Source organism: Schistocerca nitens, chromosome 9 (assembly GCF_023898315.1).
Source record: "Schistocerca nitens isolate TAMUIC-IGC-003100 chromosome 9, iqSchNite1.1, whole genome shotgun sequence".
Taxonomy (NCBI): domain Eukaryota; kingdom Metazoa; phylum Arthropoda; class Insecta; order Orthoptera; family Acrididae; genus Schistocerca; species Schistocerca nitens.
The window spans coordinates 80,521,192-80,540,856 of record NC_064622.1 but is presented as its reverse complement, the minus strand read 5'-3'; the positions used below and the strand labels follow the sequence as shown (position 1 = coordinate 80,540,856).

The window sequence follows — 19,665 nt, the reverse complement described above, 5'->3', positions numbered from 1 at the left end:
AAAAGCAGATTGCAAATATCGTGTGATAAAAGGGACTACATTGAAGATAAACACAACAAGGAAAGATTATATGCAATCACAACACGAAAACATTAGAGAAGTTGATAAGTTTATGCATTTGAGCGAATGGGTGTACTGAAATGGATTAGATATCACCACAGGGAAAAAAAGATCGGAGAAAATGCAATTAGCATACAAACTTATCTGAAACCGATATAATAAAAGCTCAGTATAGTGGCAGGCTAAAAGTAAACACTGTGCAACAGTAATTAAACCGGAAGCACTGTACGGATGAGAATGTCTATCACTCTATAAAAGAGGTGAACAAGAAGAACTGGGAAGGAAAGAAAGAAAAATACTCTGGAAAATTTGAGGATCATAAAAGAACAAAGATAAGTATTGGTCGAAGAGCAGATCCATACAGAATCGTGGAAACAATCACAGGTACAACATGGAAGAGGAGAGTAAAGCTTTCCGGTCATATCTAAATAACGGATGAGAAGAGGCTAACGAAGAACATTCATAATTATATTTTTTAATTTGGAATGAGACATGAACAGATATGAAAAAACTTAATGTCACAGAAGACACCAAAGAGGACAGGGAACAATTCAGGCTAGTCATCAACACTACAAAGTTTCATTTACAACATCAGTGTACCAAGCGATGGAGAATTTTCTCGTTTCATTCGCATATAGACTGCGGGAAAAATGCTCAAATATCAGTATGGGAGCTTTGCACAGTCTTAAATAGTCCTCGCGGCCGCTACGGAATCGATACGTATGGTCCTGAAGAATATTTACGGATTCTTCACTTAACACTACTTCTCGAATCTTTCATGGGATAATCGACTCCTACCTCCAATTCACGTTATCAAACATTTTCGTGACGCTCTCCCGTGTGGCAAACAAACATTTGATGATTCGTGTTGCCATTCCTTCAGTACGTACCATATTCTCTGTTAGTCCTAACGTGTATTGGTCCTACAAACCTAAACAATATGCCAAGATAGGACTCTCAAGTGATCTCTAAGCAGTCTGCTTTGTGTACTGACATATCATTTCGTGTTCATTTGAAATATTATCACAATCTAGAATGAAAATTTCACTCTGCAGCGGAGTATGTGTTGATATGAAACTTCTTGGCAGATTAAAACTGTGTGCCGGACCGAGACTCGAATTCGGGACCTTTGTCTTTCATGGCAAGAACACTTGCCCGTGAAATGAAAATGGTCCGGAATTCGAGTCTCGTTCCGGCACACAGTTGAAATCTGCCAGGAAGTTTCATTACCACAATCTGACTGAAAATATGTGAAGCTTTTTCTCAGATAATATTGTGTTTGGTAGAATCGGTATACAGTCGTATGTATTCAATAACTTACACGTGTCAAATATTATCAATAAAGAATAGTTGCTGTTGATGGCAGTCAATAGGTTCCTGATAATGCACGAAATATGTGATATACCTGTGTGACAAATAAGAAGAATATTTTCTCTCCGTAAAGCATTTAGCGTACATTTAGTGTTGTCGACCGTTGTGGCCGAGCGGTTCTAGGCGCTTCAGTCCGGAACCGCGCTGCTGCTACGGTCGCAGGTTCGAATCCTGCCTCGGGTATCGATGTGTTTGATGTCCTTAGGTAGGTTTAAGTAGTTCTAAGTGTAGGGGACTGATGACTGCAGATGTTAAGTCCCATACTGCTTAGAGCCATTTGTACCATCTGAACATTTACTGTTCAGCAACAGTGTGGCACTACAGTTAGCTCTCCACGTTTATGGTTAACACTGTAAAGCTGCTTACTTAGGTAGAATTCATTCTAAGATACGAAACAGGAACTACTAATCGTAAATAACTGCAGTGTACCGGCACAATTAAAAAGCCAATTTGGTTGCCACGACTGGAAATAATTTGTTATCCCGCGTCTGGAATAGTGGCTACAGGTTGAACGAAGTTTAAAACCAGTGAAACCGATGGCATGAGCTTCATTACTTGTTTTCTACATTCGTCCTGAATAACGTGATTCTAATGGGCGCGTAATGACGTGATGCTGGACATCGCCGCTAGCTGAGGACTTACGAAAGGTTTTCGTGGCAGCTGGAGCTAATGTCCTGTTATCTGCCCTATGACAGCACAGTACGGCTGCCAGCAGCAGCCACGGTAACATTTACCATGAAATCCGCCCACCGACATCAGTGTAACATACGAGTTAATTACAGACCTATTTGAGACTCCAGAATAAAGGTTATTCTGCGATCATAATCTACAATTATCTGATTAACCCAGAAAGTATTAGTGTTTCCATCAAAAAGAAAGTTTTAGATCCAAGAGCTATCACAGTGAACGTATTATAACCAATTATCCATGTTACGTTCATGTAAAAGTAGTTATTAAGGTAGAAGAATTTATCGTACGCATTACTCGAGTTTCGCTTTAACTAACATCAGAAAAACTACTGACAAATAATGTCCTCGTATAATATTTGATTCTTAAACAAAATCAGAACTGCAATATATTTTCATTTCAGTCTAAATTAAGAAGCTTTTCGCTGGGTGTAGTGAGGAAAATGATCTTACGAACTGAGGAAAGGAACAACAATTATTACAAAAAATATGGAAGCACAAAATATTAATGGTCTTCAATATATTATAGCACCAGTTATGATTACTTTGAATGAGAGTCGTGTAAAATTGAGCGTTCATCACTCAACTTTGGTACTCTTTGGTTGATTGATGTTAGAATCAAATTTTTTTTGTCAATGTCATTAAATCTTATTTGATATGGTTATTCTATGCTAAACTGGGATAAATGCACGGTCAGATATTGTGTTGGGAAGTAAAATTTGGAGAAACGTCTATTTAGATAGGACTTGATTTTGACTGCATTAGTTAACACGGTACTTTTCGGGTATTTTGGCGATACTTGGTGACAGGGTAGAATCGCAGTCGTCACACACCGTCCATTCCATTCAGCTGCTCTTCCAGTTCCTTTGCTGTCTCTGACACACCTACAATGTCGTCGTCGTCAAACATCAAAGTTTTTATTTCTTCTCCATGGATTTCAATTCCTACTCAAAATTTTTCTTTTGTTTCCTTTGCTCCTTGCTTAGTATACAGGATGTATATCATCGGAGATAGGCTGCAAACCTGTCTCATTCCATTCCCAACCACTGCTTCTCTTTCATGCCCCTCGACTCTCATAATTGCCATCTGGTTCCTGTACAAATTGTAAATAGCCTTTCGCTCCCTGTATTTTACCCCTGCAGCCTACAGAATTCGAAAGAGAATATTCCAGTCAACATTGTCAAAAGATTTCTCTAAAGTTTACAAAGGCTAGAAGCGTGAGTTTGCCTTTCCTTAACTTATCTTCTAAAATAAGTCGTAGGGTCTGTACTGCAGCGCGTTTTCCAATACTTCTATGGAATCCAAACTGATTTCCCCAGAGGTTGGCGAACGGCCTAACGAACTCTAAACGGAAATCTGCGAATGTATCCAGTAATGAACTGAACAGCTGTTGCTGCCGCAGCCATTTCGTGCTCGCAGGTATCGTGGAAGCGACAACATCGTCTCCATCCATGCCATACAGTCGATTACTATGTTATTCAAATCTAGGTACAGGAAGAATTTCCATCACAAATCCGGTCCAAGTCACCTTGTATCCTCCTACAGTCACTCAACGACGACACTTTTCCGTACATCACAGCATCATCAGCACACAGCCGCACATTGCTATCCACCCTATCCAAAAGATCATTTATGTAGATAGAAAACAACAGAGGACCTACCACACTTACCTGGGGCACTCCAGATGATACATCGTTCTGTTTGGGAGTGGAACAGGGAGAGAAGATGTTAGTTGTGGTACGAGGTACCCTCCGCCACGCACCGTATGGTGGATTGCGGAGTATGTATGTAGATGTAGATGTAGATATCAAAGGAAACGAAATATGATTTTTTTCCATCACTATTTTTGACTCAGAAAACATGTGCCGAAATGGTAACAGTGTTACAGTGGAGAGACCCTGCTCACCTCTGCGCGTCCTTGGAAGACAGGCTTTGAGGGTGCAGGCGGCCGGCTTGCCATCAGGGCCGCAGGTACACGTGTTGCAGTCCTGCTTGAAGGTCGTCCCAGGCGTGCACTTCTCCACATCTGCAATAAAGCACGGCGTTCAATTAGTTAGTTCACTTCCTCGAGAAAAGCTCGCTATCAAACGAGGAAGATTTAGTAATCTCACATTCCTTGTGCATTAGAAAATCGGCAAATTTGGATATTTCATTTTTATACATCCAAAATGTACGTAAGGTGTAGTTCTTAGTTTTCAAAGGCTATCGTGATGAACAGCGAAATATGATCAATGCACCGCCAGGTGTGGTACGGAAAGATGGCTAAAGCCTGAAATAGCTTCAGCCGAAATTTGTACAAAAAACCCTATCGTTTTCCGGAATGACAGATTAAATACAGTTTGTGGTGGATTGTTTATTCTTGTCAGAAGTAGTTGTAGTGAAATTTAATTAGATTGTCCCTGTGAACTGGTGTGGATAGAGCCTATACTTGACAGTCGGGATATATTAATAACTGGTTCCTTTTAACAACCCCTCGACCCGGATGATGCAGTTGCTGAACAGGTCAAAGAAAACAGGTCAAGGAAATGTGTCATTTCACTCAGGTACCCCATTCATAAAAATATAGTTTGTGGTGACTTTAACCTACCCTCGGTATGTTGGCGAAAAAAACACATTTAAAGTCGGTGGTAGGCACAAAATGTTGTGCCTTCTCAGAATATTATTTCGAACAGTTAGTTGAGGACCGCATTCGAGGTATAAACGGTTCCGAAAACATCATTTCATAGCAAAATATAATCCTGACCATATAATTAGCATCATGACAGATACAGGGGTTGGTGACCAAACGAGTGTCATAGCTAGACTGAATACCGTAACATGCAATCCCAGCAAAAATTAACACAAAATACATCTATGTAAGAAAGCAGATAAACATTCCCTTGACATCTTCCTAAGAGACAGCCTCAATTCCTTCCAATCTCTCTATGTAAGCGTGGACCAGATGTGATCAAAATTCAAAGAAATAGTATCGACGGCATTTGAGAAAGGTATACCTGATATGAGATAGTGCTGATTCCCCATGGTACACCAAACAGGTTAGACCACTTTTACAAAACCAACGAAAAAACCATGCCAAACTTAAAAGAACACAAAATCCACGATACTGGTTAAATTTTACAGAATCTCAATATTCTGCCACTATACTGAGCTTTTATTATATCGGTTTCAGATAAGTTTGTATGCTAATTGCATTTTCTCCGATCTTTTTTTCCTTGTGGTGATATCTAATCCATTTCAGTACACCCATTCGCTCAAATGCTTAAACTTATCAACTTCTCTAATGTTTTCGTGTTGTGATTGCAGATAATCTTTCCTTGTTGTGTTTATCTTCAATGTAGTCCCTTTTATCACACGATATTTGCAATCTGCTTTTAGCTGCACTCCTACTTGTCATATGTGGATTCCTTTGATGTCCTTCTCTCGTAGTCCTTTATTCAACTCTCTAATGATCTTGTCTAAGACCAGGCTGAAGAGAGTCGGTGGCAACCCATTCCCTACCGAACTCCTGTCTTGATCCTGAAGGGTTCAGGAATTTTTCTATGAACTTAATTTCGAAGTTGTATCTTTGAGTGTCTGTTAGACTAATTATCTGGTGTTTTGGTCGATACCTGCTTCTTCCACTGTTAAGAATACTGTCTGGCTGTCTACGGAATCATACGTTTTTTGGAATTAATGAATGTGACGACTGTGTTAAGGTTTCCCATCGTTCTGATCCTGAGGATTGTTTTTAAGTTAAAAATTTGCTCTGGGCAAATCTATTTTTTCCGAAGCCCGCTTTGTACTCGCCAGTTGCGTGTTCTGTTGATCTTCTAACTCATTCAACAGAGATTTAGATATAATTTTGTAGATAACTGAAAGTTACTGCTAGTGCTGCCATCCGCCGTCTGTGAGCGGTTATTGCACGCGAACGTCGAACACGAGCGGTGTTCAGATTAATGTCACTGGGCCGTATATTACTTAGCGTATTGTACAGAAATCATTTGAAAAGCATTTTACTTACTAGTGACGTCGTTTTCATATTCGTAGCCCATGTTACAGCCTGTCAATGAGCTCTCGTTCTACAGTCTCAGCGTGTAAAGCCGGTGACACCAAGAAGGTCGACTGCAACACGTGTTTCCGTGAAGAAGGCGTGGGATGGGCGTGCAAAGAGGTAGGCTGCCTTGGTCTAGAAGAAGGTGAGGAGCTGTTTCTAGGACGTTCTTCTAATTCCGATGTCATGAGCTGTAGTAAATCTGCACAACTTTTCTTCGTCGAGATATTTCATAATCTGAGATACTCACCAATTATCTGTTGGTGTAAATATTATTTTTAGTTTTACATTTTCTTTTGGATACGATGCGAGTCCTGCAGAACGGTACGACAACCATTTCTAGTTCACCTATTATTGTATCGTAAACTCAACAAATCAAGACCAAGAACATCTTTCCATCGCAAGACGGAAATTTGTGGGAACTATCTCGTATTACGACATATAGTGATGCACTACAAGCGACGAAAAAATGTTGCAACCTTTGATTTCTCTGTTACTGATTCACGTGTGGAATCTGCCTTTCCCTATAAGTAAGCACGACTAACAGTGGTGTTGAGCGATCGTGACGGCTTTGTTGTAGATGAAAACGGCAGATTTCTTCGATTATGAATATTGTTGTCGTCTCTTCAGCCTATTCTTCCAGTGGAAGCCTGTTCATCTTTGTTGTGGGCATGAAAGTTTTCCCAGCGAGTCGTTGTCATCTTCGAAAATCGATTTTTGTGCCGATGATCCACGCCGTACTTGCACTATATTTCGATCGCGTTAATCGCAGTCTCGCGTGTTACGCGAAATATCGTGTAACTTTAGAGCGGATTACCGGCACAAAACCAGATTTTTCAAGATGACTCTTCACCTTTTGCGCAACTACTGCAATCCACATCCATTTGAACCGGTTCACGGAAGCCAAGCCTTGGGCTCCCGAAATTACTGAACTGAGAAAGTGATGGTGCCTCAAGATGTGTCCTATCACAATTAATTACTCCTGTTAGTAAAATTTTACCGATAACTTCTTTTCTCCTCATTTCGAGTTAGTACCTTGTAAAGTTGATGCATTAAGTTGTTCTGAAAGCGGTGCTGATATTCAAGATAACAAAAGGGGGTTAAAATCTGTGAGCTATCTGGGGAAGTTATCCTTGCATTACTGAGCAACTGTTTCACTAGGTATCCAGTCTAGTTAACCAAATTGCCAACCAGACTAACATTAATTATAATATTTTAATAGTCATCTTACGACAACCATATATATATAAAGAGAATTTAAATAAAAATAAATAAATCAGTTTATATTTGGACATTTACTTTAACATTGACCATTGTTCCGTTAAAATTTCAGCATTTTAAGCTTGATTCATAACTAAACTGGTGCCTTATTTATGATTGAGAAAATGTGAGTTTGTAATCTTACGGAACACATCAAATATGGAGCCAAGATTGGCAGACTGCACACAACACTGCATTCATAAAATAACACACGAAGAACGTTGAAATATATGCAAGAGGAAATTAACCACAACCAACCGATTCAATTTTCACCCAAAGAAGGTTTGGAGGTAGCGCAATCCTGTCCGTTGTGAAATTACCACACGCTGATATACTACATTCATACTTATTGTCTGTGAAATCTTCCCGAAAAGAATAGCTGAGGGCTACTTTGATGATTACACCACAAATAATTTTGATAATTAAAATAAATTACATTGAACCACAATTTACAAAAGAAAACTCTGCAACTGGTCACTATCGTCATACTATTAACCTGATGGGTCAAACAATTATATAAGCATGTGGTACTGGTCTCAGAAAGTACACCCCACGTGGCTTGAACATAAAGAAAAGTTGCTATATGGAAAAATATTTTCAAGACGAGATGTTATAATCTCACACACATTCGAATTTAAGATTGATGATCTGAGTTAGAGTTACGGATCATCAATACGTGGTTCCACTTTGCTCACAAAGTAGTGACAAAGCAGCTACTGGAAGATATTCTGAACTTCACACTCGAATTACGCTGCGTTGAAATTTAAGATAACATAAGACATTTTAGATCTAAATCTGAAACAAACGTGATTAAATTTTCACTTAGTCTGAACTTAAGAAATCCATTGTCCCACGGACGTAACAGAGACGCGCTTAGCCAGAGATCTTACCACTTCAGATGCTCGCCGCGGACAGACTGGCGTGGGCCCCTACCGAGGGTGCTTCCAGATACAAAACGGAAGTGACCAGAGAGGCAGGTTCCTATACCAACATGAAAAGGGACGGACAGGACCATACCAAGAATAGAAACCTCTTTCCTTTTAGAAAGCGTAGCTACCTGTTCCAACGTTGCTCCTACTGTTCTCTAGCAGACAGGCTTGTCTGCTACCATCAAGCATGCAACTAGAAATACACTTTGCTCATTCATCTTTTCACACAGAAGGGAAGGGGATGACAGTATCTTATCATATACAGTATATAAAAGAAAGCGGATGTAGGTTCCGTATGAGACTGTGCGACATGGATTACATATAAACTGTGTTTTAAAGTGTAGTAGTGCGACAGATCGTTCTTGTTTATGCGTAAAAGTAGCGCGTTCCACTGCTCAGTCTCCTCCCAGATAGAGTCAGAAACACCACAGTAAATTTAGAAGGGGATTTATGCCGTAAATGACAACAGATTTAAAAAATTAACATGAAAGGAATCCAACAGAGATCTTTCAATCCTATTCACCAGTTATCAGATGTGAGCATCTTATCTTCCATGTTATTCTGTAGTGCCACATATCAAATTGTTATAATTTCTTCTTATCTGAACTGTTTAACGTACAAGCTTCCAATCTCCATCTCTTATCGTTTAAATTTGAATTCTGCTATCATTAGTTATTTTGCTTCTCAAATAGGAAAAGTCATCTACTGCTTTCAATGTCCGATTTCCTAGTCTACTTCCCTCAGTATAGCCTGATTCGATTTGATTACCTTCCCTTACCTATGTTTTACTTTCGATGTTATTGCTCTTATAGCCACTTTTCAAGGCACTGTCCATTCAGTTCAAATGATCTCCAAGGAACTTTTCGTGTCATCGGCAAACCTTAAGGACTTCCCCAACTTAAATCCCATTTCTAACTTTTACAAACTAGACAACATGGAAGACGCACATTCCTGTCTCACTGTTTTCTGAAATAATTCTTTCCCTTCCCTACTGTGCAACAGTAATTAAACCGGAAGCACTGTACGGATGAGAATGTCTATCACTCTATAAAAGAGGTGAACAAGAAGAACTGGGAAGGAAAGAAAGAAAAATACTCTGGAAAATTTGAGGATCATAAAAGAACAAAGGTAAGTATTGGTCGAAGAGCAGATCCATACAGAATCGTGGAAACAATCACAGGTACAACATGGAAGAGGAGAGTAAAGCTTTCCGGTCATACCTAAATAACGGATGAGAAGAGGCTAACGAAGAAAATTTTTGATTATATTTTTTTAATTTGGAATAAGACATGAACAGATATGAAAAAACTTAATGTCACAGAAGTCACCAAAGAGGACAGGGAACAATTCAGGCTAGTCATCAACACTACAAAGTTTCATTTACAACATCAGTGTACCACGCGATGGAGAATTTTCTCGTTTCAATCGCATATAGACTGCGGGAAAAATGCTCAAATATCAGTATGGGAGCTTTGCACAGTCTTAAATAGTCCTCGCGGCCGCTACGGAATCGATACGTATGGTCCTGAAGAATATTTACGGATTCTTCACTTAACACTACTTCTCGAATCTTTCATGGGATAATCGACTCCTACCTCCAATTCACGTTATCAAACATTTTCGTGACGCTCTCCCGTGTGGCAAACAAACATTTGATGATTCGTGCTGCCATTCCTTCAGTACGTACCATATTCTCTGTAAGTCCTAACTTGTATTGGTCCTACAAACCTAAACAATATGCCAAGATAGGACTCTCAAGTGATCTGTAAGCAGTCTGCTTTGTGTACTGACATATCATTTCGTGTTCATTTGAAATATTATCACAATCTAGAATGAAAATTTCACTCTGCAGCGGAGTGTGTGTTGATATGAAACTTCTTGGCAGATTAAAACTGTGTGCCGGACCGAGACTCGAACTCGGGACCTTTGCCTTTCATGGCAAGAACACTTGCCCGTGAAATGAAAATGGTCCGGAATTCGAGTCTCGGTCCGGCACACAGTTGAAATCTGCCAGGAACTTTCATTACCACAATCTGACTGAAAGTATGTGAAGCTTTTTCTCAGATAATATTGTATTTGGTAGAATCGGTATACAGTCGTATGTATTCAATAACTTACACGTGTCAAATATTATCAATAAAGAATAGTTGCTGTTGATGGCAGTCAATAGGTTCCTGATAATGCACGAAATATGTGATATACCTGTGTGACAAATAAGAAGAATATTTTCTCTCCGTAAAGCATTTAGCGTACATTTAGTGTTGTCGACCGCTGTGGCCGAGCGGTTCTAGGCGCTTCAGTCCGGAACCGCGCTGCTGCTACGGTCGCAGGTTCGAATCCTGCCTCGGGTATCGATGTGTTTGATGTCCTTAGGTAGGTTTAAGTAGTTCTAAGTGTAGGGGACTGATGACTGCAGATGTTAAGTCCCATACTGCTTAGAGCCATTTGTACCATCTGAACATTTACTGTTCAGCAACAGTGTGGCACTACAGTTAGCTCTCCACGTTTATGGTTAACACTGTAAAGCTGCTTACTTAGGTAGAATTCATTCTAAGATACGAAACAGGAACTACTAATCGTAAATAACTGCAGTGTACCGGCACAATTAAAAAGCCAATTTGGTTGCCACGACTGGAAATAATTTGTTATCCTGCGTCTGGAATAGTGGCTACAGGTTGAACTAAGTTTAAAACCAGTGAAACCGATGGCATGAGCTTCATTACTTGTTTTCTACATTCGTCCTGAATAACGTGATTCTAATGGGCCCGTAATGACGTGATGCTGGTCATCGCCGCTAGCTGAGGACTTACGAAAGGTTTTCGTGGCAGCTGGAGCTAATGTCCTGTTATCTGCCCTATGACAGCATAGTACGGCTACCAGCAGCAGCCACGGTAACATTTACCAAGAAATCCGCCCACCGACATCAGTGTAACATACGAGTTAATTACAGACCTATTTGAGACTCCAGAATAAAGGTTATTCTGCGATCATAATCTACAATTATCTGATTAACCCAGAAAGTATTAGTGTTTCCATCAAAAAGAAAATTTTAGATCCAAGAGCTATCACAGTGAACGCATTATAACCAATTATCCATGTTACGTTCATGTAAAAGTAGTTATTAAGGTAGAAGAATTTATCATACGCATTACTCGAGTTTCGCTTTAACTAACATCAGAAAAACTACTGACAAATAATGTCCTCGTATAATATTTGATTCTTAAACAAAATCAGAACTGCAATATATTTTCATTTCAGTCTAAATTAAGAAGCTTTTCGCTGGGTGCAGTGAGGAAAATGATCTTACGAACTGAGGAAAGGAACAACAATTATTACAAAAAATATGGAAGCACAAAATATTCACGGACTTCAAGAAGAATATTATAGCACCAGTTATGATTACTTTGAATGAGAGTCGTGTAAAATTGAGGGTTCATCACTGAACTTTGGTATTCTTTTGTTGATTGATGTTAGAATCAAATTGTTTTTTCTCAATGTCATTAAATCTTATTTGATATGGTTATTCTATGCTAAACTGGGATAAATGCACGGTCAGATATTGTGTTGGGAAGTAAAATTTGGAGAAACGTCTATTTAGATAGGACTTGATTTTGACTGCATTAGTTAACACGGTACATTTCGGGTATTTTGTTGATACTTGGTGACAGGGTAGAATCGCAGTCGTCACACACCGTCCATTCCATTCAGCTGCTCTTCCAGTTCCTTTGCTGTCTCTGACACACCTACAATGTCGTCGTCGTCAAACATCAAAGTTTTTATTTCTTCTCCATGGATTTCAATTCCTACTCCAAATTTTTCTTTTGTTTCCTTTGCTCCTTGCTCAGTATACAGGATGAATAACATCGGAGATAGGCTGCAACCCTGTCTCATTCCATTCCCAACCACTGCTTCTCTTTCATGCCCCTCGACTCTCATAATTGCCATCTGGTTCCTGTACAAATTGTAAATAGCCTTTCGCTCCCTGTATTTTACCCCTGCAGCCTACAGAATTCGAAAGAGAATATTCAAGTCAACATTGTCAAAAGATTTCTCTAAAGTTTACAAAGGCTAGAAGCGTGAGTTTGCCTTTCCTTAACTTATCTTCTAAAATAAGTCGTAGGGTCTGTACTGCAGCGCGTTTTCCAACACTTCTATGGAATCCAAACTGATTTTCCCAGAGGTTAGCGAACGGCCTAACGAACTCTAAACGGAAATCTGCGAATGTATCCAGTAATGAACTGAACAGCTGTTGCTGCCACAGCCATTTCGTGCTCGCAGGTATCGTGGAAGCGACAACATCGTCTCCATCCATGCCTTACAGTCGATTACTATGTTATTCAAATCTAGGTACAGGAAGAATTTCTATCGCAAATCCGGTCCAAGTGACCTTGTATCCTCCTACAGTCACTCAACGACGACACTTTTCCGTACATCACAGCATCATCAGCACACAGCCGCACATTGCTATCCACCCTATCCAAAAGAACATTTATGTAGATAGAAAACAACAGAGGACCTACCACACTTACCTGGGGCACTCCAGATGATACATCGTTCTGTTTGGGAGTGGAACAGGGAGAGAAGATGTTAGTTGTGGTACGAGGTACCCTCCGCCACGCACCGTATGGTGGATTGCGGAGTATGTATGTAGATGTAGATGTAGATATCAAAGGAAACGAAATATGATTTTTTTCCATCACTATTTTTGACTCAGAAAACATGTGCCGAAATGGTAACAGTGTTACAGTGGAGAGACCCTGCTCACCTCTGCGCGTCCTTGGAAGACAGGCTTTGAGGGTGCAGGCGGCCGGCTTGCCATCAGGGCCGCAGGTACACGTGTTGCAGTCCTGCTTGAAGGTCGTCCCAGGCGTGCACTTCTCCACATCTGCAATAAAGCACGGCGTTCAATTAGTTAGTTCACTTCCTCGAGAAAAGCTCGCTATCAAACGAGGAAGATTTAGTAATCTCACATTCCTTGTGCATTAGAAAATCGGCAAATTTGGCTATTTCATTTTTATACACCCAAAATGTACGTAAGGTGTAGTTCTTAGTTTTCAAAGGCTATCGTGATGAACAGCGAAATATGATCAATACACCGCCAGGTGTGGTACGGAAAGATGGCTAAAGCCTGAAATAGCTTCAGCCGAAATTTGTACAAAAAACCCTATCGTTTTCCGGAATGACAGATTAAATACAGTTTGTGGTGGATTGTTTATTCTTGTCAGAAGTAGTTGTAGTGAAATTTAATTAGATTGTCCCTGTGAATTGGTGTGGATAGAGCCTATACTTGACAGTCGGAATATATTAATAACTGGTTCCTTTTAACAACCCCTCGACCCGGATGATGCAGTTGCTGAACAGGTCAAAGAAAACAGGTCAAGGAAAAGTGTCATTTCACTCAGGTACCCCATTCATAAAAATATAGTTTGTGGTGACTTCAACCTACCCTCGGTATGTTGGCGAAAAAACACATTTAAAGTCGGTGGTAGGCACAAAATGTTGTCCGAAATCGTACTAAGTGCCTTCTCAGAATATTATTTCGAACAGTTAGTTGAGGACCGCATTCGAGGTATAAACGGTTCCGAAAACATAGTTCATTTCATAGCAAAAAATAATCCTGACCATATAATTAGCATCATGACAGATACAGGGGTTGGTGACCGAACGGGTGTCATAGCTAGACTGAATACCGTAACATGCAATCCCAGCAAAAATTAACACAAAATACATCTATTTAAGAAAGCAGATAAACATTCCCTTGACATCTTCCTAAGAGACAGCCTCAATTCCTTCCAATCTGTCTATGTAAGCGTGGACCAGATGTGATCAAAATTCAAAGAAATAGTATCGACGGCATTTGAGAAATGTATACCTGATATGAGATAGTGCTGATTCCCCATGGTACACCAAACAGGTTAGACCACTTTTACAAAACCAACGAAAAAAGCATGCCAAACTTAAAAGAACACAAAATCCACGATACTGGTTAAATTTTACAGAATCTCAATATTTAGCGTGATCCTCAATGCGAGGTACTCTTAATAGTTTCCACAACGAAACTCTGTCTCGAAATTTCGTAGAAAACCCAAAGAGATTCTGGTCGTATGTGAAGTACATCAGTGGCAAGACGCAATCAATGCCTTCATTGTGAGATAACAATGGTGAAGTTACTGCTAACACTGCCACTAAAACAGAGTTACCAAACACGGTTTTCAGATACACCTTAAACAAATAAGATGAAGTAAATACTCCAGTATTCAAATCGAGAATGACTTAACTTAGAAGTAGATATCCTCGGTGTAGCGACGAACACTTCAGAAAGGCAAAGCTTGCAGTAGAGTTTGTATACCAATTAGGTTCCTTTCTGAGTGTGCTGATACAATAGCTCCATACTTAGCAATCATACAGAACTGCTCGTTCGACAAAAGATCCATAGCCAAAGACTGGAAAGTTGCACAAGTCACATGACTATCCAAGAAAGGCAATAGGAGTAATCCGCTGAATTACATATGGAAATATTTCTATATCTCCTTCTAGCATTCACAGTGCCAGGTTTACACCTGATGGCTAAAACTGGAACTAATTTTTGCTAGAATAAATCGGCTCCACATTGACGCATCCTAATACCAACGAAGCTCGCTTCCACACGATAAATAAATCCCACAACGAATCTCTGTGACTAGCTGCACTTTCATTACACCCACCTGCTACTTACTGTAAATTATACGCAACCACGGGGTGGATAAAGGTTGAACATTTTCACATCACGTTAGACAAGCTATCCTCAGGTCTTCGGTAGAGGAGACTTTGTTATTAATCAGCGTATTTTGATATAATCTCGTATAGAAGTACACCAGTATGAATGCTTGTAAGTGACACGTGATACGTTTGGTACATCTGTTAACACCAATAATGTGTGAAGAATGACAAAAATTTAGTAATTTGTTGCTTCATTACCATATGAGAAATAATATGTTACATGCGCAATTTCCTATGAATAAATTCACATCTAGATGCAATTTCAAATAGTTATTTTCGAACGCAGTCGAATAAAGCGTAGCATGCAAAAGTTGACGTCTGTTAAAATTTAAGAGGGCTTTCTGCTAATTATGAATTTCTTCTTTCTTTGAGTAAGACCTAACAGCTTTAACGTCAAAACGTGTTTCATTCATGGTCTGGTTAATATGATCACTTCCTTTATGTATGTTACTACAGTTTGCTAATTGGTGGATGGGACTATGAGTGTCAATAGCAAATAACATATTATCGCGTTTGTTTTATTATAAATCGAGTCACGGATGACAAATGTTTATTAATCGGGTTATTAATTTCGCTCAACTATGACCATATTGAGATCTGACTCATTTGTCGTCCGTAGCAGGATTTATAATAAAATAAATACCTCACGAATTGCTGGAGAGCCTTACTGCCACTACGGCGCAACTGGTAGATATTTTCGTGTAATGGTGGGCACCGTAGTAACGTGACAAGGACAACTGTATTAAGCCAGTTTCGTATTTTATGTTAATTTCTATTTAATTTCGCTCTCAGCGACGTGGGAACCTTTCCACGTGTCTCCATATCATCAGCCTTTGTGGCATTGTCGCTGCTTATCCGTACAAGAACAAGTAGCTCTATAGCTGCTCTCACTACGATTAGCTGCCACTTTCCAGACCATGAAAAAGCGAAGCTTACATTGGAAATTTAGAGATTCCTGCATCAGCAGCAAGCAACACCATTATTGTGTAGGCGTAAGATAAACCTACTTTCAAACGACACGATAGTTACTTTTCTGGCCAACACAATAAATCGGTGTCTGTGTCTGCCTCAATAGCTGAGTGGTCAACGCAGCTGACTCCCATGTGGAGCAGCAGAGTTCGATTCCCAACACGGTCAGGGATTTTCCCCTGATGGGAGTAATGGAGCGGGATGCACTGAGCGTCGTGAGCCCAACTGACAAGCTACTTGACCGAGCAGTAGCGTCTTCTGTTACGAAAACACAACGGCCAGGAGAGCAGTGTGCTCATCGCTCGCCCCTTCATACGGCGCCAAATGACGTCATTGGCAGAGATTCTGATGAGCCCGTCGGGGTCTGTCAACGAGGGATGGAGAAGATGTCGGTTAAAACCAATGGTAGAATTCTTTTGTCTTTGTTTCATCTCTAAGTTTATTGTTGGAATCAATAGCAAAGGGTAACCCATGATCTGTTATTTCAGTAACCGGTTATTTTGAGCGATAATTTGGAAATTTGTGGTAAGTTCCTATCGGACCAAACTACTATTGTCATCGGTCCCTAGGCTTACACATACTTAATCTAACTAAAACTAACTTACAGTAAGGACAACAAACACATCCATGCCGATGGAATTTTTGGATTCATCCTAACTAATGTGATTCCAATAGACTCATAATGACGTGATACAGCTCATCAATGCTATCTAATTTTTTCGTTGTAGCTGGAGCTAATGTCTTCTTCTTTTTCCTCTGTGAATGCAAGGCAGCTGTAAGCACCAGCTACGGTAACATGTATCACTAAATTGGCCCATCATCGTCAGTATAACGTGCGAGGGAGTAAAATACAGACCTATTTTGAGACTGCAGAATAAAGGTTTTTCTACGAAGATAATTTGTAATTAATTGATTTCCCGAGAGTATTAACATTTCCATCAACATTAGAATTTTAGAACCGAGAGTTATTCTAGTATTAGCTTTAGAACTAATTATCCATGTTATGTCCATGTCAGAGAATAATTATTAGAATACTATAATTTAGCATATGCATTACTCATCTTTGGTTATAACTAATATCCGGAAAAAGAGTTGTCGAATTATCGAATTATGTGCATGTATAAAATTTTATCTTTAAACACAGTCAGCAACTATAAGGCATTTCCATTTTGGTCTAAATTTAAAAGCTATTAGCATGGTGCACTGCAAAAACGATCGTAGGAAGTAAGAAAATGAACTACACCTATTACTGAAAATACTGAAGGACAAGAAGAATATTATAACACGAATTCAAAGAAGACACTTGCTGTGTTGTGTGAATACTGCAAAACCATAACATTTATTAACTCATGGTTACAAAGTATAGACACGGTTTATTTACAGAAGGATGGCAAAACTGGTAGAAGTTGACATCCGACAAGATCACTTTGAACTCTGGAGAAATGCAGGAGAATGTGAGGTAATGCTAACCCTACGAATTGTCTCAAAATATATTTCGAAGAACTGAACACTTTTGGTTATAGTGTTTGTAGATTTAAAAAGAGTTTTGGACACTGTTGGCTGCAATACAGGCTATGAAATTCTGTGAATAGAAGGCGTAAAACTGAGGAGCGAAAGGTTACCTATAGCCTGTACAAAGAGCAGCCTGTAGTTATGTTGTTGAGTTCTTCAGTCCTGAGACTGGTTTGATGCAGCTCTACTACTACTTTAAGTGTCTCATTTCCCCTGTTGTTATAATGGTCGAAAAATATGGAAGGGAAAGAATTATTTCAGAAAACAGTGAGACGGGAATGTGCGTCTTCCATGTTGTCTAGTTTGTAAAAGTTAGAAATGGGATTTAAGTTGGGGAAGTCCTTAAGGTTTGCCGATGACACGAAAAGTTCCTTGGAGATCATTTGAACTGAATTGACAGTGCCTTGAAAAGTGGTTATAAGATCAATAACATCGAAAGTAAAACAAAGGTAAGGGAAGGTAATCAAATCGAATCAGGCTATACTGAGGGAAGTAGACTAGGAAATCGGACATTGAAAGCAGTAGATGACTTTTCCTATTTGAGAAGCAAAATAACTAATGATAGCAGAATTCAAATTTAAACGATAAGAGATGGAGATTTGAAGCTTGTACGTTAAACAGTTCAGATAAGAAGAAATTATAACAATTTGAAATGTGGCGCTACAAAATAACATGGAAGATAAGATGCTCACATCTGATAACTGGTGAATAGGTTGAAACATCTCTGTTGGATTCCTTTCATGTTAATTTTTTAAATCTGTTGTCATTTACGGCATAAATCCCCTTCTAAATTTACTGTGGTGTTTCTGACTCTATCTGGGAGGAGACTGAGCAGTGGAACGCGCTACTTTTACGCATAAACAAGAACGATCTGTCGCACTACTACACTTTAAAACACAGTTTATATGTAATCCATGTCGCACAGTCTCATACGGAACCTACATCCGCTTTCTTTTATATACTGTATATGATAAGATACTGTCATCCCCTTCCCTTCTGTGTGAAAAGATGAATGAGCAAAGTGTATTTCTAGTTGCATGCTTGATGGTAGCAGACAAGCCTGTCTGCTAGAGAACAGTAGGAGCAACGTTGGAACAGGTAGCTACGCTTTCTAAAAGGAAAGAGGTTTCTATTCTTGGTATGGTCCTGTCCGTCCCTTTTCATGTTGGTATAGGAACCTGCCTCTCTGGTCACTTCCGTTTTGTATCTGGAAGCACCCTCGGTAGGGGCCCACGCCAGTCTGTCCGCGGCGAGCATCTGAAGTGGTAAGATCTCTGGCTAAGCGCGTCTCTGTTAAGTCTGTGGGACAATGGATTTCTTAAGTTCAGACTAAGTGAAAATTTAATCACCTTTGTTTCAGATTTAGATCTAAAATGTCTTCTGTTATCTTAAATTGCAACGCAGCATAATTCGAGTGTGAAATTCAGTATATCTTCCAGTAGCTGCTTTGTCAATACTTTGTGAGAAAAGTGGAACCACGTGTTGATGATCCGTAACTCTAACTCAGATCATCAATCTTAAATGCGAATGTGTGTGAGATTATAACATCTCGTCTTAAAAATATTTTTCCATATAGCAACTTTTCTTTATGTTCAAGCCACGTGGGGTGTACTTTCTGAGACCAGTACCACATGCTTATATAATTGTTTGACCCATCAGGTTAATAGTATGACGATAGTGACCAGTTGGAGATTTTTTTTTGTAAATTGTGGTTCAATGTAATTTATTTTAATTATCAAAAGTATTTGTGGTGTAATCATTAAAGTACCCCTCAGCTATTCTTTTCGGGAAGATTTCACAGACAATAAGTATGAATTTAGTATATCAGCGTGTGGTAATTTCATGACGGACAGGATTGCGCTACCTCCAAACCTTCTTTGGGTGAAAATTGAATCAGTTGGTTGTGGTTAATTTCCTCTTGCATATATTTCAACGTTCTTCGTGTGTTATTTTATGAATGCAGTGTTGTGTGCAGTCTCACAATCTTGGCTCCATATTTGATGTGTTGCGTAAGATTACAAACTCACATTTTCACAATCATAAATAAGGCACCAGTTTAGTTATGAATCAAGCTTAACATGCTGAAATT

The 19,665-nt window shown here is 39.4% G+C and overlaps 1 protein-coding gene across 1 annotated transcript in view; it reads right to left on the bottom strand.

Moving 5' to 3' along the window:
• Positions 1 to 19,665, bottom strand: part of LOC126204018 (U-reduvitoxin-Pr21-like) — a 74,082-nt gene that overhangs the window by 7,304 nt on the left and 47,113 nt on the right. The window contains exon 4 of the mRNA XM_049938447.1: positions 4,024 to 4,143. Coding sequence (XP_049794404.1) covers positions 4,024 to 4,143 — 120 coding nt within the window. The remainder of the gene's footprint in view (positions 1 to 4,023; positions 4,144 to 19,665) is intronic.